Source organism: Penicillium longicatenatum, assembly GCF_028827895.1.
Source record: "Penicillium longicatenatum strain IBT 33135 chromosome Unknown contig_4_segment0_segment0, whole genome shotgun sequence".
NCBI classification, from domain to species: Eukaryota; Fungi; Ascomycota; class Eurotiomycetes; order Eurotiales; family Aspergillaceae; genus Penicillium; species Penicillium longicatenatum.
The window spans coordinates 833,143-857,499 of NW_026643122.1; the positions used below are offsets into that span (position 1 = coordinate 833,143).

Consider the following 24,357-nt stretch of genomic DNA (forward strand, 5'->3'; position numbering starts at 1 on the left):
AAATCTGCATCCCTGCTGTGAAACTGAACAAAACATAATTTCTTCAAACTGAGCGTTTCTCCTCCTCCGTAGCTTTAGAATCCCACATCAACAACCCACAACCAGGGCAATTAGTCGAGTGAATGATGGTCTGAGGCCAGGTTCGTGGAATTCGCATGCGTCTCGCCAGAGCGATTCCGATATCCTCCTTCTCAAGTACAAAATTCAGGCCCATGTAGGAAAGTTGGTTGGCACTTGGAAGGATTCCTCGTTCGTAGGCCCATACACATCCCTTACAGAAGTAGTGCGGAGTGGGATCAACATGAAGTCGTTCCACGTGTGGAAACCATGCGGCAATTGCACCGAACAAAGGATTGAAATTCTCATACAATGGTCGACGAGGGAAGGGAACTGTCAAAGGGTCACTCCCGAATCGGGGCAGAACAGAACGGAAGAACCGAAATAGCTCAGCATCCATGATCTCGAACGAGGTTGAATCGGGATTACGGTCTGGGGATTGGAGCTCACCCTGCCGCTGCATGTTCTCAACTGTTCCCCAGCGCTTGACGCCAGCCTCAAAAGCACATTTGACGGGAACCATGTACTCAACGTATGTCAACGCAAAGGGCCAGACAGCGGGACGGTATGAGTTTGGTTTCATGCGAATAATAGGGATGCGTCGGAGCTCAGGCATGTCGATTGCGAATGCTTTTTTGGCATCGTCCACCAAGATACACCAGTAATCCTTGTTTAGGTCACAGCAATTTGGGCAAATGCGTTCACATGTTGGAAGAAAGACGTAAGATCCACTTGCGCCGCACGATCTGCAGTAAGGGTACTGCAGCTCATTCCTGAAGTTGCCGAGACTGTTCCAGTATGCCAGTCCTGAGGCTGAGAGGATGTCGCGAATGTGAGAGGCGTGCTCCATCACCATCCTGTAGCTTGGGTGGTGATTGACTGCAATGCGAAGAAAGCGACAGCTACGGGAGAATCGCTCAATGGTTAAGAGATCCATGTGGTTGATGATCTCATGCATCACCTCCAGTGACAAGCAGCCGAGGAGCCCCAGGTTCACAGTAGCAACAGACTTAGGTTCCTTGAGGCTCGGAAGTGGCCTCAAGGTGCTAAAGATGTTGTTTGCGGCTTTGTCGTCGTATGTAATCAGATTCTTGAGAATTTCCTGGTCCCAGGTGAGTGGATTCGAATATTCCTTCCATTTGGAATGGGTTAGACGCGCGGTAACTTCAGGGTTGCTCAGGCCAGCGACGCCAGCGGGCATTCTTCGCGGAGCCGCCGCAAGTGCCAGTGGCAGAGGGGGAGGGGGAGCCATGTTCATGATGGCGGGAGTTGCTCGGGGAGTAGTTGAATGATCTAGGACGTGTTGGGCTATTAAACGCAAATTTCTAGTCTTCGATCAATCCCTAAGGAAATGTATGTATCAAGAGCAAGGATGTGGAGGTAATGTTCATGTGGATAAGAGGGGCGGCGATGAGAAAGAAAGTGAATTATGAGAGTGAGTCGCAAACCTTAGTAAATGACCGAATCAGGCATGTGTGATAGTTGCCTATAGTTGAGCTAAGCGCGTGGACCACGAGAATAATATATGCAAATAATGTTCATGTTATGTAGGTAAGTTGTATACATGGCCAGACTGGCGCTGAACGTAATATCCGAAGCGATAACTTCGAGAAATAATCATTTACTCCACCTCTTCCATGGGATTTGAGAGATGGTCAGTTCGGACGATGTAATCCTCGTCATCATCATTTAGCGCACCACCTTGCATTTCGTGCTCGTCATCTTCAACTGAGGCATCAGAGTCTGCACCGCTTGAGCCCTTGCCCTTTCTCCCAGCCACGCTCTTGCCTTTGCCCTTGCTGCTCGTTGTGGACTGACCACTGGCACTGCGAATCATTCCACCAGGCCACTGCTTCAAACCTTTGATGCGGCCATGAATGCTTCCTGGGTAGGTGCCATCCCCATTGCTGACAGCGATCTCATTCGGAGACTCAGGTCCTCCCAGATTGAATGCCTCCATGGCTTCTGCAATGGTCTGGGGGGCGGCTGCTGCGGGGTCCTGCTTCTGTTTATCGACTGACTCGAAGCTTTGACGGATGCGCTCGAAATGTTCGAGTTCCTTGGCACTGTTCACAATGTTAGTAAAATCCTGGATATACTTCTTCTGGGTACGTAAAAGTCTTACCTAACAGAAGGAACAAGCTCTCCTTGCGCCGCCACGAAGTCTTCTTCAGTTACATTGACACTAACATCCTCCGGTGTCGCGAGATGGTCGAAGAAGTACGCCGTAGTGACCGGACCGTCGGGGAGTTGCTTGATCTTGTCGTCCACCGCGGTGGACTTTCTTGTGATGGCTTTCAGCATGGCATCAGAGCAAAGAGCATACAAGTCGGCACCAGTGTAGGTTAGAGGGAGCTGCTCCGCAACACGATCCAAAGACACACTAGGATCGAGGACAAACTTTCGAGTAAGTGCCTCAAGAATTGTAGCCTGCTTCCTGTGCGTATCTGACACGCCCAGGTAAAGCATCTTGTCGAATCGACCAGGCCGAAGAAGAGCAGTATCGAGCAAATCGGGTCGGTTAGTAGCTCCGATGACGAAAACGCCACCACTGTTCTCCTCGCCGCCGTTCATCCCATCCAGCTCTGCGAGCAGCTGACTAACAATACGGTCCATGACACCGCCGCTGTCACCCTGGTTGCCACGCTTAGGTGCAACGGAGTCCAACTCGTCAAAGAACACGACACAGGGGCGGGCATCTCGGGCGCGCTGGAAAACTCGACGGACGTTGGCTTCAGATTCACCAATGTACATATTAAGCAGCTCTGGGCCCTTGACAGAGAAAAAGTTGAGGGAGAACTCGGTAGCAATGGCCTTGGCCAGCAGAGTCTTTCCAGTACCAGGAGGTCCATAGAACAGGATACCACTCCGCTTCTTCATGCCCTTGGCGAACAACTCAGGTCGCTCGAGTGGCAGCTGAATAGTTTCAACCAAGGCATCCTTCACGTTGCTCAGGCCACCAACGTCATCCCAGCTGACGTTAGGGATCTTAGGAGCACCAATAGAGTCGGCGAAGTTCTTCCGAGCAGCCTCAACTGCAGCATCAAAGTCAGCCTTAGTGACACCTCGGGCCCCTTCTCCCCCAGAGAGCAACACATCCCGTACAAAGACCTGTGATCCAGCGAGTTGTTTGCTTGCAGCCTCTGCAAGACCCTCTAGACGGGCAGTTCTAGCTGTGGCAGCTCGTTCCACGACATCGACCAAGTCTCCAGCAACCAGCGCTGCGGTCTTCAAAGCAACAGTTCCCAGCTCTACATCAGAAGACAATTTGATGCCGCGTTCTGCCACTGCGTTCCGAAGAATGCCTTCACGCTCCTTCTCTTCCGGTGCTCCCATCTCAAACTCATGGGTGAACATGCTGCGAATGCCTTCCGGAATTTGCTCGACATCTGTTGTCGTGGCGATGATAACTCTAGCTTCGTTCGCGATGTCAGTCATAGCAGTAACCATTCGGTCTGCTGTCAAGACTTCAATATGCTTGATAAGCAAGGCAGTGCAATTCGATCCGCAGTGGAAAGCCCGTTCTGCCCGCGCTTTGAGATATGCTTCCGTCTTCACGTCGCCACCGTTTGCACCACCCTCGGTAAGAATATCGTAAGAATCAATGGGGAAAGTGTGGAGTCCAATGTCGGCGCATGCCCGTGTGGCAATTGTGGCTTTACCAATGTGTCTCTGTTGGGAACTCAGCAGAATGATAACGGGCTTCATGCCCAATTGAATTGCACGCGGGCTTGTGGCTGCCGACATCAAGTCACGAATTCGTTGTTGCAAGGGGGGAATAAATGCCTGAGGAGGGTCCGTGACAATCCCATGGGCTGCTGGAGCCTGGTCCACAGTTTTCGGGATGGTCTTGACACCGAGCCAATATTCCCATCCATTGCCCAAGATTCCGGGAACACGGCTGACATCGCTGCCAGCCTGAACCATTCGAGTACTCGAAGGATCAATGACTGCGACACCGCCCCACAGGTCCTCGTCAGTCTCTTCGAATTCCTCAACCGCAGTCGGTGCCACTTGCCCAACCCGGAACCAAGCAACACCAACCTTGCGAGCTGAAGAGCTGTCAATGTTCGAACCTTGACCTAATCGAGAGGTGATATCTTCCTCTTGGTTTGCCGCATCACCCCCGGCAGTTCCAGAGAAGACAGCTCTGCCTAATCCTTCATCAACGCTAATACCAACCAAATCACCGCTTTTCAAAATCCGTCTGCGAGACTCAAAATACTGCTTCAATCCAGCAAATAGCGCTGGCTGCAAAACCCGATCCATAGAAAGTGGAGTGGAGACTTTGAGCAGAGTAACTTCCTTGGCCAAAGGTGGGTTCTTCACGGCAGTGTTCTTCATGTGGTGCAAAAGACCAGGCTTTGAAGCACTAACAGCGGGGAATGTCATGGGAGAGATGCGCAAATACTTAGGGTTGTCGATATTGCCCAGCAACAAAGGCGGCACGAAAATTGAAGGGGTCAAACGTGTCTGAGGGCGCTGGGAGAAGCTTGATCGGCGTTCCCCAGAGTGATTGATGGCATATCGAGGCTTTGAAGATGGAAGTCCCGGTAGGCCAAATACCTTGACTGGTCGCCAATCACCAGAATCCTCAGGAGACTCGTTGAAGCTTCCGAACTTCAGTGAGGCAAACATATTAAGCTGAGGTTCTTCTGCAGCTTCAATCCGCACCCAGTCTCCAGAGAAACAACCAATCTTGGCCAGTGTGTTGATATCAACGAAAACAAAAGAGTCGACATCTTCGTCATCGCGAGGGCGGGGGTGCAAAACTTCATTGGGAACTTGCTGCAAGAGTCCTTCGACCTTGAAAACCTTTCCACCACCGCGACCAGGTCGCATTGTTGCTGATGTAAAATTAGAAGCCACCGACCCGGGGGTATGAATCCCATCGGTTCTGCGTCCACCCGCGCGAGGCGTCGCAGATGTCATTGAAGACATCACACCTGATGATGGTTGTGGCAGCTCAGGGGCGGAGAGGGATATCATATCTTCCAGAGAATCATCAGAAGAATCACTGAGGGAGCCAGCAGAGCCTTCAGTTTCAGATTCTTCAGCTGCAGAGGTGGTTTCCATATCCGTCGCACTTTCTCCGGGCTTATCCTCGGCGGCTGAATAAAATTGTTCATTAGAAGTATCATCAGCTTCGTCCTCAGCGACCTGTTTCAACAACGCCGATCTTGAGGGCATTATCTGCTGGTTGCGGTTCGCTTGTGAGCGAGCGTGAACGAGCACTATCTTTGTCGCAGGCATCAACAGCCCTTGTGAGACTGGCTCGCAGAAGGAGATACGGGCGGGTGGAGCGGGCGCATAAGTGATGGGGTGTGCTGGCAGTGGGAGAGGTAATACATCCCCGGTATGAACGATGCGCTGTGTGGCTAATGCCTCACGCACGGCTGCAGTCAGTCGCTGTTCTGCATCAGCGGCCTCTCTCTTCGAATATCTCTTGCTCTCCGGGCCCTTCCCAGTTTTTGGCCACAACCCAGTGGGTCCAGAATTCTGGAAACCACCGCCAAATTTGTTTTGAACGTCATCATGGTTTCGCAGTAAGTGTCGCTCCACGGTAACGAACACCGTATCCAGGTGCAAAGGGGCAACATCGAGAATCCGAATTTCTATACTGCGGTGTGTCTGTAGCGATTGACGTGCGGAGTCGAGCTTCCCAAGAGCCAGAAGGAAAGACTGCAGTGAATCGGCCAATTCAGGAAAAAGTATAGTCGACTGAGATGTTGGAGACTGCGATCTTGCTGGTTGGATGCGAACAGGGAGAATCGTCCATGCCGAGTCCTCGACAGAGGTATAAGTAGGCGTGTGCGGGGAAACTGCCACATAGAGAACTCCGTCTCCAGTCGCCGAGTCTATCGATTTCAGTTCCTCAGTTAGTCCAAACTGCGACGACTGACCATATGAATTGACGTGACACTACTTACCCAGGAGGGACTGATGAGAGAACAGGTCGTTTGCGATGTCCTCCGATATGACACCGACGTTTCCACGGAGCTTGGGGTCGAGAGCTAGACGAGCAGGAATTGGGGGCTTGTTATTCTGCCGTCTTTTTCCCACTCTCTTGCGCCTTTGCTTGGGCTGCTGGGAGCTTTGCCCGAAGTGATCATAATCCATAACGGTCCGGGGTTCGAGCTTCGGGTTCCGATTGCTGTCGGCAAAGGTGCTGGGTGGTTCAGATGAGAGTACTGAAAGGGGTATTTGATGCAATCTACCAATTCTATTCAATCCGCATAAACCAGAAAGCAAGGACCCGCAAAAAGGAGATGTAGACGCGGAGAGGACGTAGCGGGACTCAGAATCCGGGGGAAATCACCACGCGGGCAACTCGGCACCGCCCGCTATTCTGCCACTCCCGAAGCCGAGGTCCAATGCGTCCCAAATGGGATTAGATCAGGGACATGCCGATTACGAGAAACGCATAGGAGTATGATTGTGCAGTCTTTCATTTATCTACTTTTGAAGTAGCTACTTAGGTATCTAATTGCATTGGTAATGATTGACCTAGTCGCGTGCATCACCTTCCAAGCCTCTTCCAAGCCTCTTATAGCGGTATGTATATATGTATAGTCGGCTTGTGATCGGAGCTTTGCCCGTAACATTATGACGACTGTTGGAGCATTACACGCGCTTGCAATGGATGTATGCCTAGTGATTGGCCACACCTCGAGCCTCCCACGACTGGAGGCTTGTATTTTCACCAGGGTTCATACTACTCTCCGGGCTGGACTAAATATTCTACCGCCGTCTAAATCTAATTGCAATGTTCATGCCACCTCGGTACTACATATATCTTTGCCCATAGAAGATCCCCCCGCGTTTCCCATTTGTGCTATACAAGTGATCAGGTCGAAGGTAGGACGCTTATTTCGAACTAAACTTCGGATCCATGTCTATCCCCGGGACATGGGAAGCTAATCGCCACCTGTGGACTTCAGCCGATCTCGGGAGATCTACCTCGACCTTTGCGCCTGATATATAACCTGAATATAGCACCACCTGGACATATTGGATGCCGCCAGCTCATACATCGGATTCTCCAGAGCTCAAAGAGTAGTCTTTCAAATCGCTCTGGCTTTTTCTTAAAGTTCATTTTCGGGCTCCACTCCGCACAACTTCCTGATTGGGAAGTTTATACTCGAAAGCTTGGCACACTTTCTTTGGCCACTAACCATCATTAGAGACCTGGGTATTATATAAAAATGACGGCCACCTTGTGGATACCCACATATTTGTACCATTCAAGCGACACGACAATAGCCTGGGGGATTATTATGAAGTAGCTTGACATTTATTAGCCGCATTGGGAAGCCAAGAGTAGAGTGGCCGCGATGGCTTAGAAATATCATTCTCAACTGCCCTGTCCGGTCATCGGGTATAAATATGCACTGAACTGAAGCACTAGACTTTTGACTACCCATCTGGAGTCTGATGATTCAGGTTTACTCTTATGTCGTCGACCCTTGGTCAAGCGGCTTCTACACCTGGGATATCCAGGATGGCAACTTGCTCAGAGCCCACGGGCACACACACAAATGAGCCTGATTTGGAGAAATTAGGCAGAGACCGCCCACCTCACTTCTCTAGTCAATGGTCAGAGCTTGCTTTTTGCTTCTCCATTGTCATGTCCCAGATTTTAGCAGTGCGTCACCTCCAACTACAATATCACCACAAGCCTGACACATTTGCAGGAATTTTACATTACAGGATCGAACCTTCTCCTACCAACACTCATCGCAGAGCTGAATATCCCCGAAGCTTCCACAATATGGCCGACTACAGCCCTCTCACTCGTCGTGTGTGCTACGCTGCTCATCTTTGGTCGTTTGACGGACATGTACGGAGGATACCTCCTTTATAACGCCGGAGCGATCTGGCTCACAATATCCTCGATTCTAGCCGGTGTCTCTACAACCTCGCTCATGTTGATCATTTGTCGTGCACTGCAAGGCTTGGCCCTGGGAGCTCTCCTCCCATCCGGAATGATGATTCTCGGCAGCACCTATCGCCCAGGCCCTCGGAAAAATCTCGTCTTCAGCATCTATGGCGCCTGTGCTGCTTTGGGATTCTTTGCCGGGTTCTTCGTTTCTGGAATCTGTGGCCAGTTCCTTACCTGGAGGTGGTACTTCTACATCGGCGCAATTCTGTCTGCCATCATGGCTGCGTCGTCGATTTTTTCTATCCCCCGCGATTACTATGAGAAGAAAGAGCTTGGGATGCGTATGGATTGGCCTGGTCTGGCTCTCTCTATCACAGGCACTACACTCTTTGTGTTCACAATTGCGGACAGCTCATATGCACCACAAGGATGGAAAACACCATATATTATCGTCTTCTTTGTATTGGGTATCTTCTTGCTGGGAGCTATGGCTTATATCGAAGGTTGGGTTGTTCCAAATCCTCTCCTTCCAGGTGATATCTTTGGAGTGAAGCACATGACGGCTCTTGTCGTTGCTTTATTGTTCCTTTACGGAAGTTTGGGTATATTCCTACTTTATGGTGTTCTTTAGTAAGTCAACATACCTCGTGTATTTGAATAATTTCTCTGACTCGATGACAGCATGTCCAATTTCATGGGCGGATCACCCCTTCAAATCGTTGCTTGGACTGTGCCCATGGCCGTCGGCGGCTTGATCCTCTCGGCGACGGGTGGCTTCATTCTACACAAAGTATCTGGAACCTTGCTGATGCTCATCTCTTGTCTCGGCTATGTGGGCTCAGGACTGCTTTTTGCTGTGATCCCGATCGGCGGAGACTATTGGGCATACATCTTCCCGGCTATGATATGTGGTACTGTTGCCATTGACATAAGCTTCAACCTGGCGAACATCTTCATAACGACCAGCTTGCCCAGGGCAAGACAAGGTCTTGCTGGTGCCATGATTTACTGTACTATGCACCTGGGAATAGCCGCTATGCTTGGCTTTGCGGATATTGTACAGACCCAAACCAACCATCTTGGCGTTCGGGAGAGTTATAAGGTTGTGTTCTGGTTCCAGACGGGGTTGGCTGTTATCGGTTTGCTTATAGTGCTGTTTTTCGTGAGGATACGACATGCAAAGAGCGAGTTGACGGCGGACGAAATCCAAGCCCTACAGACTCAAGAGAGCATGACCAGGGAAGACCATAAGGTCTGAAGCCATGCAGGGGTGTTGTAAATATTGTGACGCAATTTGGACAAAATGGGCAATAAATGGCTTACAAGTTGGCTGAAGCAGGGAAGTCAGTGGGCTTGACTAGTCAACATCTAGCCAGCCAGAAAATGCTCAATACTTACCAGCCAGTCTTGAACTCGTCATTATGGCTACCGTGGCTGTTTAGGCAATGCAGTAAACCTTTGAGGCACTGTGTGGGGTTGAGTGTAGAATGGCGGGTCAAATGTCAGTCTAATCGGAGATATGCCCGATCGCCCGCCCCCCACGGGTAAAAAGCCTCATTTCTATTCAGTGGCCTAGCCGAGACTGTTCGAGATTGCCCATCATTTCAGGCAGAATTTTTATCTTAGTTGTCCTCTCAACTATGCAGGTGAGTGGCTTGGACTAGGACCTAATTGGACAATGAAAACATATCCGCGGAATGCTTGTTCTGCCGCGTAATCCCCGAACCTTACTACCTGATAGGCATGAAGTTTCCATGATCCTTACCCAGAGAGTGAAAATTCTGGAGCCTTGACTAACATCTGAATTGATATCATAGAAGAGGCATGTTGACGCCTCTTGAGTTTTGGAATATAGTTCCAAGTTTCACAATGTACTTGTAAGTGTCAAAATTTACTGTAAATTGCTTCCAGTCCTGTAAATAAGCACAGCAATTGTGTTCTGTTTTACTGATGTTCTGTGCAGCTGTATAAGAGGCAAGCATTGGGGACTGAGGCCAGAGTGCAGATGCCAATTGGTGATCTACCCGGAAATCTCAGCCGGCAATATCAGGCAGCAATTGGAATACGAGGCCGAGCCATCCGAGAGGCTCACATTTCACGTGCCGGCAGCCCCACCGTGCCAGCGGATTTCCAATTTTGAACGGAGTACTCCGTATCGAGTGGATACTGGGTGAGTGGATCCGAGGAACCGGTTCCCTTTTTTTTCCCTTTCTTTTCTAGGGGCCGTTTTCTATTTTTGCATTGGGGAGTTGTAATGGCATGATTATGGTGTTGACCATTAAACGATACAAGAAAAGCGATTAAAAATCCAAGAACCCGTGCATCTTAGCATACCCAAATGGGCTTCCAATCGTAGGCAGACGGATTCTCCAGTGCTGACATGGACAGCAGATCGGATGAATTTATTGAGCCGCAACCCAGGAATGGACCCCGTTGCTGTTTCCAATTTGGGAGTCCGAGGAGGAACTTTGTACATTACCGGTAACTTACGTTGGTTACAGGAGGATGGGGCCACTTCCCACGAAACTTCCCCATGATTACCCAAATACAAGGCTGAGCGGTGTATTTGCAAAACAAGAGCTTGACCAATCAACGCCAGAATTACTTGCTCAGCCATCCAGGCTTTACCCGACCAGGTCTAGCGGATTTCGTCTATCAGGCAGACACTCATCCGTCATCCTCCTTCACGCCAAAGATCTCTTTTCCCCCGGGACCCATCTTTCTCCAGTCTCCCTTACTTTTGATCTTTCTCTCTCCACCGTGTACTTGTTATCTCGTATATCTGGCACTTACCCTCCATTTTTACATATATTAGCACTGCCACGAATATCGGCTTGGTGCGACTTGTCTTTCATATCATCTCAACGCTCATCTTGAGGGTTCCACCGTCAACGTTTGGGATCGAGTATCGAGTCCAGTTGATCTGGTACCGGTATCTAGCTTCGCGCCCAAACCAGCAATCCCGCCCTCTTCAAATACCGTCGCATCTCTTACCGGCATCGTGTTGCCCTGTTGAAGAGGGGCGCCGAATCGACCATTATATAGAGTCTTCAGCCCCGCACGCGCTCAACTTCGTGACTCAAGCGCTAGTAATAGCCTCGTATCAGCTGGATCCGTCTCTGTGAGTCATACCAGTCTAGCCAATCATCGAGGCTTCTGTGCTGCAGCCTTGAGACCTGTGCTAATCAGAAATAAGTCATCGACTAGCCCATCATGTCGAAGCCCCAGGTTGATAATGCCCGTGCGCATCCGCGTCGCCGACCTGTTTTAAATGCAGACCTTCCCTCTCTAGTTACTGAGTCAGCTGAATCCTCTAAAATGGGTTTGAAGAAAGGGGAGACTTTTCATACCCCAACCTCTCCTCCATCGAATGATCGTGATCCGGTCTTGAACATTCGATCTTTGCCTCGTCGCTGTCCAACTTCTCTTGAAGCTATCGCAGCCAGTGAAGAGCGCATGACGTCGATCTTGAATCGGTTGACCTTGGACTCCCCTGAAGACAGCGGGGAAGAACCATCGGACTGTACTGAACGTGCCTCGAAAGCTCCCACTGCACCTGTATCTCCTAGTAGATCGCGTCGATCCTCGGTTGGCGATGAAACGAAAGAGAAAAGCCCAAGCCAGGAGCATGGTCATGAATCGGATAGTGGTCTTGGAACATCTGTCAGCAGTAATGAAGAACTGGCAGGTGAAACAACAGGTAAATCTCCCTTCTTGTGATTTGGGGACTCTACGTGAATAACGGTATCCGCGTGGATGGCGTCCGCATTTGCGTTAATTTCACAGGATGTCGTTGTTGGTTGGTGGTTGCCTTGGAAAACTGACGCTAACACCCCCAACCAGGAAACGATACGCCACAGTCGCCCATTACCAGCCCGATATCTACATTTGATGTCGGCACCACGGCTAAGCGCCAGCTTTCCTTGACTGCCTGCAAACAGATTGAGCGCTACATTCTTGTCCCAATACTCAAGGACCCCAAGCTCAAACCTTTCCACCCATTAGTCAAGTCTATTCCCTCACGTATTCTGAACCGCCACATTCTATGCCTCAGGGACGTTGAGAAGTCTTTGCTTTGGCTTGCTCCTGTAAGTGAATCCCTTTTGTCGTTTTTTTCTGGCTTCCGTCGTGAATGTTTGACCGTGGAGGCGTTGCTTTGTCGTGAATGATATCCATCGTGAAGGCTTTTATCATGAAGACATTATCGTGAATGCTTTGTTCGGGGCTTATATTTTGTGGCAGAGATTTTCCAACTCTCGACACGCATATCTCAACTTCGCCGAGTTTACTATTCAGTGCTTGCACACCTCAGCTGCTCATCTTAACGACCGCGATCATCGACTACCAACAGATCGGCCATACACTAACGGATATTTCCTTGACCTTGTTTCACAGGTCCGACGATACGCTGCCATGATCCGTGCTTCCCGTGAGCGCGCCGAACAGGCCCAGGCTGAGGTCCCAGCCTCCGACAAAGAAAACAAGATTCCGCTTGTTACCAGCGCCTCCCTCGAGGGTGGCCTCTCCAAGAATGGCAAACCTGCTGAGCTTGTTGTGATGCAAGATGGAAAGCCAATATCCTTGGCTACCGGTCTACCATATGTAGCTGAAGAAACCCCTGCTACCTTCAAGCGCACGATCAGCTTTGACGAACGAGCCGATGAGGGCGTCCAGCGCTCCATGGCTCGCCGCAAGAAGAATGCTCCACCGATGGACATCAATCAAAAGTGCAGTCACTGCGACAAGGTTTTCAAGCGCCCCTGTGACTTGACCAAACATGAAAAGACTCATTCCCGCCCTTGGAAATGCTCTGATTCGACTTGCAAGTATTTCCAGATTGGCTGGCCCACTGAGAAGGAACGTGATCGCCACGTCAATGACAAACACTCTGACACCCCTGCACTGTACAAGTGCAACTTTCAGCCTTGTACATATGCTTCGAAGCGTGAGAGCAACTGCAAGCAACACATGGAGAAGGCTCATGGTTGGCTGTATCTTCGATCCAAAAACAACGCCCGTGGGGAAGGCAAGCGTGCATCCTCCAACCAGGCTTCTCGCACTCCAAGCGTGTCTACACCAGCCTCGAAATCCGTTGATTTCCCTACACCCATGACAGGTCCAAGCCCCTCGCCTGGTCCGAGTTCCTCCATGTTCCCCGACTCCCTTCCGTTCAACTTTAACGATCCGCCTGTCGCCCACAGCGATGAGTACCCACGCCTGTTCGAAAATTCGCCTTACCCCAGCTCCTCGGGTGGTGTGAGCAACGACTTTAGCTTCGCCACCTCTGTCAACCTTGACTCCTTCCAAAGCCAATTTGAGTCGGGCGACCCTCAAGGATTGATTCCCTCTCTGCAAATGCATCGTCAGTCAATGAACTCGATCTCGGTCCCCTCTGCAGATTCGGTCCCTGACCTCATGGGCATGTCGGGTTACGATGGTTCTCCCCTGGCCACTACAGACAACAACAGCCTCAACTTTGACTTTGAATGGAGTAACCTGGACTACACTGAGGTGGATGCGGACTACACTGCCCTCAACATGCAGCTGCAAACCCCTGCCCAGTCCGAGAATATTTACAAGGGATACTCGGGCCAAATGGCAACAGGCCCCTCGCACCTTTCCATGACTGCTCCCCACAAGATGGCGGGTCTTTCTCCCAATGCACAGGGTAACCCTATGCTGTACTCCCCTGGCTCCGAGCACTATGAGTACGGTGTCCAGCCCCAAAATGGCAATGATTTCATGCTCTATGGCGAGCAGGTTGGGATGCACATGGCCCAGATGGTCCCTTCCATGACTCAGCACCAGGCCACTCGTCAGTATGCTCAAGCTCAGACCATGTTTCCCCCTCTCAGTGATCAGGATGCCGCTCTCCAGGGCCTGCAGTCCTGGGCTACTGAGCCACGCCAGGGAGGTAAACCCGAGTCCTACATGCACCATGACATGGAGCTTGAGTTCATGAAATAGGCAGTCTTCTTTGTAGCGTGAGATTTTTTCCGTCTTTTATCCTTAAGCGAAATCCAGCAAGCGTTTGCGTCACATTTACCCCTTATGTTGCGAGCATTTTTCCTGTTTCTGTGACAGCCCGAGAGTGGCTTTTATCCAAGAAGCTCGTTTATCTGATTGACCTAGTGGTGGATGGCTTTGATCCTATTTGCTCTTACCGTCATTTATGCAGTGATGCAATATCTCAAATCTAATTTTACCGATCTCTTGTACATCGATCTCCAAGTAAATGTAGTTGTAGTCTTACGGATAAGTCATGCAACGGAAATGCACCTGGGTAGGACATGGGTCTTGCGCATTACAAACGCCGAGGGGATACGCCGAGAACTTCTTGCCGCATGACACTCAGCCCTGTGCCCCACGGTGACCCTTTGAATGTCAATCCTTGGGACCACCCATGGACTAATTCAGACTAGTTCGAGAAGGCCGCGTCAGGGACGCCACCAGCCGTATATAGTAGGAAATGACAACATTCATAGCCAAGATGAAACTCGAGGCATGGCTTCTTGGCACCAAGGTTAGTAGAGCAGGCAGAAATAATCTTGGAAGTTCATACCTAACTGTAGTGATCCTTTGTTTTCCAACACATGATTGTGCGCCGTGAATTTTTCCACGACAATTAGAAATTTGGCCCTGAAGGCAGGTTACATAAAAAAATGACATTCCAGGCATCGTACCACTGAAACCATCTATATATAAATAGTACAGGTCATGGCAAGGGCATTCGAAACAAACTCCGAAGTACACTAGACGGGTCTAAGGCCATCCGTTAAAAGACGCCTCATAGCGCATTGGATCGACGATCTTCGGGGGCGGCCAAGCTAAACACCTTTAATACTGCCGAAGCAGGTGACGACATCACCTCCCCGCTTGTCATCCAACTCCTTTTTTTTTCTTTTGATTCACTTATTCTTGTCCTTCACTAAAGTAATCAGAAACTGTCAATTTATTTCTTGTTGCTAATTTTCCATCATTGCAAACTAGCAATCTCGTCGTGACGGCTGACGGGGCTGTGGTCGGCTACTATTGAATCTCGGCGTCATCCCAAGCAGGCAGACGAATTCTGCTGCATTTCTCCATCTCAATCCTGGTCACTTTTAGACAGTTTGGGAGCGACAAGACATTTACTTTCACTTCTTTGAATTCGCGCAACAATGCTGGAATCTCAGTCCACATTGTCTAACGGCGATCAAGGCGGAAAAATGTCTGGCCAAAATGCGGCCCCGCCAACAGGACAGATCCTGACAGGCAAGCAGGAGCACTGTGAGATATCCGACCCCCTTTTGCCTTTTGGATGCTGCTGCGCATATTCAGCTTCACTGGAATTCAATGCTCCTATGCTAATCCCAGCTCTGATTCTCAGATCTCAAGCGCGAACTCATTGCCCGCCAGGTTCACGGAGAAATCTCCGAGCTTAATTCCCCCACAGCACTCCAGCGTTTCGGTGCTCCTTTTCGATCAGAGTTCGGCGAAGTCGCCCCCGTTGACTCCGAGCTCCCTATCCTTCGCTATATCTTCGTGCACCATGTTCGCAATTTCCCCTTTCTCAACCAGGCGGAGGAAAAGCAATTCTGGCAAGATAAGCTGCAAGTAGTGGGTCTCCCTCGTGCGCAACCAAAATCGCGACACAGAACGGATATTGACGGTCGCTTTGGATTATAGTTCCTCGAATCCTTTGCCAACAAGCATGTCTCGTCTTCAGAAGATCGGTTGGAGGAAACAAAGCGTCGGAAGTTGGCTCGCAAGTGCGAGAAGCTCGTGGAGCTGATGATGGTTTCTGGTGTGCCGACGGCGTCGGGATACGAAGAGCGCATCCAGTTCTCGGAGATGGAGGTTGTGGAGCGCGGAGCCAATGAAAAGGGTCTGCTTGTTAATATGCCCGAGGGCAATGCGATTAACAATTGGGACGTGAACGTGGCTGCAGTTCGGGTTACTTCTGTCAAGCGGACCGTCCGATACCACCCCCACGCTGTAAGTTACCTCCCCGAGCATCTAGCATTGGAGCGCTTACTGACAGTCTGATAGGAATTCCTTATTCGAGTCCGTCGAGACGACCAGGAAGAGTTCCACGTCGGTAGAAGATATGGTGAATTCGTCAATCTCCACAAGAGACTACGCACTGAGTTCCCAGGCAAGCATCTGCCGCCTCTTCCTCGCAAGAACAAGACATCAACATCATCTAGTTGGTTTGGCTCGGCTGACGACGATGCTTCTTCCGTATCCTCCTTCTCCTCCACCCAAGATGCTAGCCTCCCTGATGACTCAGGAGTCTCGGGTCGCACTTTGGCACCCGGAGCAAATCATACACGCTCAACTTCTCGGGGATCTTTCCGATCTACGAAGTCTCCTCGCGCATCCAGTGATGTCTCAAGGGATACTGTTCTCTATCGCGAGGAGCAGCGGGTGTCTTTGCGCGCATTCCTCCGCACCCTTCTACAGAATAAGCGCATTGCGGAATCCAAATCCATGGAGGAATTTCTGACCGCGCGACCCATTAAACTTAATGAAGAAGAACTAATCGATGTTCAAAAGCGCAAGAGCATGGACGCCATTAGAATTGAAGAGCAAAAGCGATTCTATGAGATCGCAAGGCAGCGAGCAGCAGAGTTGGACGTTTACATGGAGAAGTTCCGGAGGGATATTGTGGAGAGCAGTAAGTTTGCCCACATAAGCAGCGATATGATACTAATTTGTAATAGATGGCTTGACGAAGCTTTTCGCCGAGATTCGAGAGAAACCCTCCATTGCCGACCTAAGCCCGCAGTATCAGAAATTCGCGGAGTGGCTTCGCATCGAGTATGTTTTAAAGCGATTTTTTCTGCTTCATTGACTGACTGAAATAGGGTTGCCGCAACTGTGTATCACTTGTTCCTTGCAGAAGACAATTCGCCTGAATTGTTTGCGCAGGCGAAAAGAATCCATGGCCTCGTCCCATACACATTGTTGAAGAATGTGATTCGCATTGCCAACCCTGCTGCCGTCATGTCGGGTGTTCTCGATCTTTTCTTGGCTCAACCATTTGGCTCACGGTCGCTGCTTCAGCGCATTTTCTCTTTAACTCTCAATGACAGCATCAAGGCATTCCAGAAGGGCATTGCCTCCCTGAGTGCCAAGATTGAGGACCCTGTGCTTGCTCAAAAGCTCAAAAGCTTTGTAGATGCCGAAGAGGATATCAAGAATGTCATACGTGAAGAAGCTGAAGCCGAGGAAGTTGATCTCATCGTGGCCATTCTTCGTTCAGAGATACTGTCGCCAGAGCTCACCCCAGAGCAGATTGAGAAGGTGTTCAATGGCTGGGTTGCTTGGAACTATGCCGTTGACAATGTCGACCTGGAAATGCAGCAAGGTGCTCAATGGTTTGCAAACATGAAGCAATTACTCAAATTATATACCCGCCAGCGTGATAAGGCCATGATGCTCAGCATCGTCGAAGAGCCTACCACTCTTCAACTCTTCCGCGACTTGTTCACCATCTTCTATGAACCACTTGTGCGAGTATACAAGTCTGCGAATGTATACAGCAGTATTACCGATTTTGCTCAATTCGCGGACGACGCGATTGCTGTGATCGAGAGTGCCCAGCGCCAAGATGCTTCTGCCGATCCCAACCAGACAGTCCAGTCCTTTATTGACCTTTGTGCTCGCCACCAAGATAATTTCTACAAGTTTGTTCACGAGGTGCACCAGCACGATAATGGACTTTTCCAGTCTCTCATGTCCTGGATCGAGGAGATCCTTGATTTCCTGCGCAAGGGACCGACAGGTGGTAAGCTGGACATGAACGCCATGTTCCAGGGAGCTGCTGGCGTCGGCCAGGTCGACAAAGACATTGCTCTCGATGAGATCAATGCCTTGATCAAATGGCACGAAGATAGGAAGCGCTGGCATCTAAACAAGACTCGCCAGAAGATGGCTGCTGAAGGCACGACTGATACTGTTCCGGGCTCTACGACCTTCAAGGGTAGTGACTTCGGCCTTGATGAGGTGAGTTGGTTATTTCAAGTTTCACTATAATTTGGCTTGTCTAACATTTTTACTAGGGTGACCTCGAAGATCTGACTATCTCTGATGAGGCTTCTGACTCCGAAGATGAAGGGACTGAAGACGATGAAGAGGATGACCCCATTGCTTCCGAACGCCGTCGGCGGATCAAGAAGCAAGACCAGCTCCGTCGTACTGCGGGAGAGCCGGTGAAGCCCGAAATCACTGAAATTCTCAAGCTTACTGATCCTTTCGTGGTTATGCTACGCCATGTTCTGGCTGATTAGATGCTTGCCAATAATAGACTCAATACATCTCCATTGCTCTATGCTAAAAGTTTCGTCCTCATGATGCACTCTGGCCACATGCATTCCCTCTGCATCGTAGTGGTAAAGTCAACGAGGCCAAATTTGATATCAGTACAATGCCCATGGCAAATTGCTATATACTTTCCAATCTCTTACATACAAGTGGATATCCATAGTCCCTCGCTATATCCAACGGTGTCCTCCCTTCCAAATCCCCCAAACTAGGATCAATCCCTCCAGCCTCCAACAAAGCGTTCACATTCTCCAAGATCCCCATCGCAGCAGCCTTATACAACGCTGTCTCCCCATTTTGATCCCTCGCATTCGGATCCGCCCTTCGTGCCCCCGTAACCAGACTATTAATCACACCCCCGTTCCCCTCTCTCGTCGCAGCCTCACTCAAAGGCGTAGTCCCGTGAACATCCGCCAACTCCAACTCCACCCGTTCACTCTGTACCAAAACATCCACAACCCCGACCCGTCTCTGCTTTGCCGCCACAAAAAGTGGCGACTGATGCTGCCACCCATCCCTGAGATTCGGATCTGTCTTCTCCCAGCTCAACAGAAAACGTACAACCTCAATCTGCTCCCGATCCGCCGCTATGGAGAACGCTCCGCGTCCATACCCATGATCACCACCATTTGGATCGAGTTTCTCCCCGAAGAACTGTACAAGGTACTTCACAATCTCCAATTGGCCCATAATAGCCGCATAGAAAAATACATGCTGGATATGAGCCTCCTCATTATTCCCATCAAGAATAAGTCTCAAATGCGTAGCGAATAATAGATCGACGTCGCCCTCGGCCTCTCGATCACGACTAGCTTTCGATAAGGCTGTCGCGCCCTGTCGATTTTGTAGTCTTGGATCTGCACGTCCACTGCCTACTAACATGGAAACAGTCTCCCAGTGGGAGATATTAGCCGCCGTGAGCAACGCTGTGTCGCCATTCTTATCTTCCAGATTAACGTCCACACGCTCGTCCTTTAATAGAGCACGGACAATATGTCGATGACCCTGCTTCACAGCCCAGGAGATTGGTGGCCGGAGGTATTTCCTATCTCGCGCGTTCGGGTTGAAGTTTATATCGTCGTTTTCTAGTAGGAGACAGAGGACACTCTCGCTGCCGTAGTAGGCTGCCAAGAGTAGCGGAGTACAGCCTTTGACATGATTGTCAAAGTCTGAGTTAAGTTGCGAATCTGCACCTGCGCAGAGGGATTTCTTTGCCGTTGAGGCTTGATTATGTTTTGCGGACCAGTGGAGGGCGATGCTGCTTTGGTGGATATCCAGACGATAAAGAGGTTTTGTGAGGAGGTCGTTGAAGGTGCTATTTGCACGACAGAGAGCGTTCAGATCTGAGGTCTTTGATAAGAAAGACGATATGTGGATTAGGAGTTCCTTTGGGAGGTCCATCAGGGATGGTCCGCATTGTTGGATCATGTTGCCGGTCGTATAATTTTGGTGTCGGGGTTATTGAGCGGGTCGCATTGGGCCGAATCTTTGCTGGTCTCATCAAGGCTAAGAATTGCGAAACTGGGGCTCCACGGGATTATAGCTGCGCAGTTGTGTGGGGTTGAAGCTTTATTTGTGGGTATTCAGCCTCTTTTGACGAGAGGATTTTGGTATGACGACATTGGAGCTGGGAGGGTTGTATCCCACTTATGTCACATACTAGTGGCAGCGGCAGGTGGCTGTGGTCTCAGAATAGGACTCCACGTGGAGGTTTCTCTAAATTAGCGAACCTAATAAAAGATTGCTGTCATTTTAGGGCGTCAGGTCTTAAAAAGAAGGCAATAATGCGGGGCGATGTCTTACCGGGCGATAAGCTGATTAGATATGATATGAGTTTCCATAGCGACGATCGTTGAATCTGTACCTTCCATTCTTGCATTTCACATCTTCCCTGCACCGTTGAGCCTTCATGATGTCGTCTCCATACAGGAAAGGCTTCAGGTCGCCCAAATCCCCAAGGACTGCAGCCCGCTTGAACGGCCTCTACAAGGAGAATGCGTGGTACTGCAACTGCCCAGACCGAGAGCCAGCCGTCAGGTTCCAAGTGAAGAAAGAAGGACCAAATAGAGGACGATGGTGTAAGTAGAACCCGCTTTACTTGTTTCGCTGGCTAATGATTCCGGTTTCAGTTTATACGTGTCACAAACCGCAAGGTCAGCGCTGCACGTTCTTCCTCTGGAACGAAGAGGCCGAACTTCGCGAGAAGACCGTTGTGATGGCAAACTCCGACTCTGAACCAGACCCCCGATCTCAATCTCAATCTAACATGCCTTCAACTCCAACCAAGAGCACCCAACGCTCCAACGGCCTATTCACACCTCAAACCGATCACAGAATAATAGACGTCCCACCACGTCACTCCGCCTCCAAGCCCGCGACAACCTCCATGACACCCAAAGCGCGCATGATGGCCGAAGACAACGACGAGTTCGGCTGGGACCTCGACTCAGACGACAATGCCAAACTTACACAAGCAAGCCAGTACGCCGAAGAATCCTTTATGTCGCAACCGAATTTCCACGCCGGCTCTCCGCCCTCCAAAGCACCCCGCACTCCTCGAAATAACTCCCCAGGCAAGCGCAAGTTATCGGACTACGTCCATGAGCCACAATCCACTCAATCCTCTCCTTATTTTGGCACACCTGGCACATCTTCCGCATCCTCATTTCGCCCTCCGCCTGCCTCGGCTGAGCTATGCATGACGCCCACGCCGAAAAGATATCGGGATACCGATATCCTGACTGTGGATTCGCGATCTGATGAATCGGATTTGGCGAAGGAGCTTTTGAGTATTTTCAAGAAACATGAGGTTGTTATGTCAAATGAGGCGAGGGATGAGTTTGTTTCGCGGGTCAATCTTGAGGATTCGAGATATAAGGGTGCACTGAGGGCGAGGGATTTGTTACGGGAAGCGATGAAGAAGAAGGATAAGGAAATTTTGGAGCTGAAGGAAAGGAACACGAATTTGAAGGCTCAGGCTGAAATGGTGCAGAACATGGTCAATTCGTTTCACGAGTGATGCTAGTCAGGTCTCTGGTATTTCTCAGCGAGTTTAAGTTCTGCAGGGGATTCTTTCAACTTTTACGATATCATGACTTTAATTTATGCTTGTTTTGAGCGGCTTTGGGACCATATATCAGATGGATGAGTTCAATTAAACTGAAACTCCAGGCTTAGGAGTAAAATCTACATATCTTAATCAATGAACATCAATTAAAAGACGATGGATGAGAATAATCTAAATATTCCATGACCTTTTGAACATGATGCCCAGATTTTCGAGCTGAACACACCTTAATGGTGGTATAACACCTTGAAACATCAACCAATCACCGCCCTCGCCCGCCGCCGCACCTCACGTGCCCGATAAGGAAATAAATCCATTATCAACGCCCAATATTATTTCACAGTACGCACCGACTCTCCAATTGTGCACAGGCCACCTCCCTTCAATGGAGTCTTCGAACGACGACCGCCAGCAGGGTTCCAACAACCTCCCCGAAATGTTCCGACCACCCGTCAACCGCTCAATGCGCACTCTCGACCGGTCGTTCTTCCGCAAGACCGTGCCGATCGCCGCGGCCAAGGTCTTCAAGAACTCGGAGATCTCAAAGGTGCGCCAGGAGCTTCATAAGGTGCGGGACTTGTTGGCTGTCCCGCGGTTGAGCTCTGTGCGTGATTTGCAGGAGAAGGATGGGGTTAAGAAGGCGCTCTTGCTGCGGGGGGATTTGAGGCCTGATGGTGGGTAATCCGTGGTGATTTGTTGCGATTGATCAGCCGAGGTGCTGGGACGAATTTTAGATGTTGATGTTAATTCTGGGGTCTATTACAGATAAGACGACTTGGTCTCCGACAATCAATGCGCTTGTTGAGAAGGGGACTGTTGATGTGATGCCTTATGACTTGGTTTTGGATTATGAATACTGGTCCTATGGTATGAAATTACATGTTTGCGATACTTGCGCTTGGTGATATGAGGACTAATAATCAACGTCTAGCTGAGATTATTGGCGCTATTCTGCCAGAAAAGGAGATGCAGGAGGTTCCTCAAGGCTTCACGCAGGTGGGGCATGTTGGTAGGTTTCTGCCCGATGCGCCAGATACCAGTCATCGATACTAACGGGACTAGCACACCTCAACCTCCGCGAGCAATTTTTCCCCTATAAGTTCCTTATTGCCGAGATTCTGAGAGACAAAAATCCCTCCATTCGCACCGTCATCAACAAGATTGAAGATGTTGGCTCTCAAAGCCAATTCCGAACTTTCCCATTCGAGGTGCTTATTGGTGAAAATGATTTGAATGTTGTTCAGCACGAACAGGATTGCGAGTTTCGATTCGATTACGCCCGTGTGTACTGGAACAGTCGCTTGGAGACCGAGCACCGACGACTTGTTGACAAGTTCAAGCCGGGTCAGATGGTCTGCGACGTCATGGCTGGCGTTGGGCCGTTCGCCGTTCCTGCGGGCAAGAAGAAGATCTTTGTGTGGGGCAATGATTTGAACCCGCATGGATACGAGGTGATGCAGGATGCGATTGTGCGGAACAAGGTCCAGGACTTCGTGACGCCGTTCAACTCAGATGGTCGGGAGTTTATCAAGACCTCGGCCAAGGCTCTGTTGGAGGCGGAACAGGTGACTGTCACTATCAAGCCGAAGGTCAAGTCCCGCAGTGATAAGAAGCGTAAGATCGAGGAGGGTAAGGAGGTGGTTGAGCCCCCAGCTGAGGTGTATACTCGTCCGTCTATTGTGGACCACTACGTTATGAACCTGCCTGCCACTGCCATTGAGTTCGTCGATGCCTTCCAGGGTGTCTACGCTGGCCACGAGTCGCTTTTCGCACCGAACACTTCTCAACTTCTGCCTATGGTTCATGTCTACTGTTTCTCGGGCCACTCTGACAACGAGGTGGACGATCACATTGATATTTGCCAGCGGTTGTCTGAGCGCATTGGGTACACCATCACTCACGAGGACCGAGTTGGAGGCACTGGCAACACCGCCATTGAACTGGCGATCCACAATGTCCGACTCGTCAGTCCGAACAAACAGATGTTCTGTGCTAGTTTCCGTCTGCCGGCAGAGGTTGCGTTCCGGAAGGTGTAAATTGGACATTTCACGGCGTTTGAGAGATGTAAAAAGGATAGACTAAAGAATCCATAGATACCCTACTCACCGAAGAATTGGTATAATCTTCGTACTTTTGTAACTATTTAAGCATATACCTGATTGGGAGCGTTGCATCGTTTGGTGCGGTGAGTTTGTGGACTGACCGCCTTCGAACTGCCGGCAGGAAACCTGCAGAGTTTCGTCGCGGTCAGCTCTTGAAGATGAATAACCTCAACATCCAACGCCCATCTCGCATCTAGTTGCCAACGCCCGATCTATTGTGCACAATCTACGAGATACCACTCTATCCTTCTATCCCATCATAATGAGCGTGCAGCTACCCCCCGCCACTCACCGCCAGCGCGTGCTGCCCCAAGGCGAACTCGAAGCCGCATCAACCCTGAAGCTGGGAGCAGACCAACACACCCACACCCTCTCCCTATCCGAGGCCCGACTTGTCATTCACAAGGTGTTAGAAAACAAGCGGCGCGGTGGAAACAAGTACGAGGAGCCGGAGTATGTGCACCCCTCCGAAGCTCGGACTAAAGGACGGAATTGCTAATGCGGGGTGGATCTAGGAATCTGACCAAGACCCTGGACTACCTGGATGTGTTTGCCCGGTTCAAGGACGAGGAGAACATCAAGGCGGTCGAGCGATTGCTGAACTCGCACACGGAGCTGGAGATGTTCGAACGATCGCAGCTGGGTGAGTTTCGGTTTCCACCGTATCTGCATACCGAATCGGGCTAATGGGTTTGCTTCATTAGGCAGTTTGTGTTGCGATAATGCTGAGGAAGCCAAGTCCCTTATTCCCAGTCTTCAGCACAAAATCTCCGATGCCGACCTGCAAGAGTTACTGGACGAGCTGACCAAGCTGCGCAACTTCACCGAGTAAGATGCAGATCCGGATGCAAGGGTTTTACTATTAGGTAAGAGATCGGAGGACAGTTGACCGTTTACAAATCCCCAAATTTGAGTAGCATGGGATCAGGCGTTAGGCGTTG

The 24,357-nt window shown here is 50.2% G+C and overlaps 9 protein-coding genes across 9 annotated transcripts; 6 read left to right on the forward strand and 3 right to left on the reverse strand.

Annotated features, from left to right (window-relative positions):
* Positions 1-43: 43 nt before the first annotated feature.
* N7484_007108 (F-box protein) lies at positions 44-1,315 on the reverse strand (the record flags this gene model as incomplete). The annotated part of the gene is made up of 1 exon (XM_057117495.1): positions 44-1,315. The coding sequence occupies one exon, from the start codon at positions 1,313-1,315 to the stop codon at positions 44-46; it is 1,272 nt and encodes a 423-aa protein (XP_056970530.1).
* Positions 1,316-1,678: 363 nt separating this feature from the next.
* pex6 (AAA family ATPase peroxin 6) lies at positions 1,679-6,177 on the reverse strand (the record flags this gene model as incomplete). The annotated part of the gene is made up of 3 exons (XM_057117496.1): positions 1,679-2,123; positions 2,183-5,915; positions 5,988-6,177. 3 exons carry the CDS (start codon positions 6,175-6,177, stop codon positions 1,679-1,681), a joined length of 4,368 nt encoding a protein of 1,455 aa, XP_056970531.1.
* Positions 6,178-7,558: 1,381 nt separating this feature from the next.
* N7484_007110 (putative MFS multidrug transporter) lies at positions 7,559-9,197 on the forward strand (the record flags this gene model as incomplete). Its single annotated transcript, XM_057117497.1, has 3 exons — positions 7,559-7,702; positions 7,752-8,569; positions 8,621-9,197. 3 exons carry the CDS (start codon positions 7,559-7,561, stop codon positions 9,195-9,197), a joined length of 1,539 nt encoding a protein of 512 aa, XP_056970532.1.
* A 1,955-nt stretch (positions 9,198-11,152) lies between these two features.
* On the forward strand, positions 11,153-13,906 carry ace1 (putative C2H2 transcription factor (Ace1); the record flags this gene model as incomplete). Its single annotated transcript, XM_057117498.1, has 3 exons — positions 11,153-11,639; positions 11,783-12,027; positions 12,182-13,906. 3 exons carry the CDS (start codon positions 11,153-11,155, stop codon positions 13,904-13,906), a joined length of 2,457 nt encoding a protein of 818 aa, XP_056970533.1.
* Positions 13,907-15,099: 1,193 nt separating this feature from the next.
* On the forward strand, positions 15,100-18,213 carry N7484_007112 (PX domain-containing protein; the record flags this gene model as incomplete). The annotated part of the gene is made up of 7 exons (XM_057117499.1): positions 15,100-15,208; positions 15,309-15,538; positions 15,608-15,916; positions 15,971-16,598; positions 16,645-16,741; positions 16,789-17,929; positions 17,986-18,213. The coding sequence occupies 7 exons, from the start codon at positions 15,100-15,102 to the stop codon at positions 18,211-18,213; spliced, it is 2,742 nt and encodes a 913-aa protein (XP_056970534.1).
* Positions 18,214-18,367: 154 nt separating this feature from the next.
* N7484_007113 (uncharacterized protein) lies at positions 18,368-19,675 on the reverse strand (the record flags this gene model as incomplete). Its single annotated transcript, XM_057117500.1, has 1 exon — positions 18,368-19,675. One exon carries the CDS (start codon positions 19,673-19,675, stop codon positions 18,368-18,370), a length of 1,308 nt encoding a protein of 435 aa, XP_056970535.1.
* A 484-nt stretch (positions 19,676-20,159) lies between these two features.
* On the forward strand, positions 20,160-21,266 carry N7484_007114 (uncharacterized protein; the record flags this gene model as incomplete). Its single annotated transcript, XM_057117501.1, has 2 exons — positions 20,160-20,325; positions 20,377-21,266. The coding sequence occupies 2 exons, from the start codon at positions 20,160-20,162 to the stop codon at positions 21,264-21,266; spliced, it is 1,056 nt and encodes a 351-aa protein (XP_056970536.1).
* Positions 21,267-21,699: 433 nt separating this feature from the next.
* trm5 (tRNA (guanine) methyltransferase) lies at positions 21,700-23,350 on the forward strand (the record flags this gene model as incomplete). Its single annotated transcript, XM_057117502.1, has 4 exons — positions 21,700-21,988; positions 22,080-22,181; positions 22,246-22,323; positions 22,377-23,350. The coding sequence occupies 4 exons, from the start codon at positions 21,700-21,702 to the stop codon at positions 23,348-23,350; spliced, it is 1,443 nt and encodes a 480-aa protein (XP_056970537.1).
* Positions 23,351-23,678: 328 nt separating this feature from the next.
* Positions 23,679-24,248, forward strand: N7484_007116 (DNA-directed RNA polymerase II subunit RPB4; the record flags this gene model as incomplete). Its single annotated transcript, XM_057117503.1, has 3 exons — positions 23,679-23,869; positions 23,932-24,059; positions 24,121-24,248. The coding sequence occupies 3 exons, from the start codon at positions 23,679-23,681 to the stop codon at positions 24,246-24,248; spliced, it is 447 nt and encodes a 148-aa protein (XP_056970538.1).
* Positions 24,249-24,357: the final 109 nt, after the last annotated feature.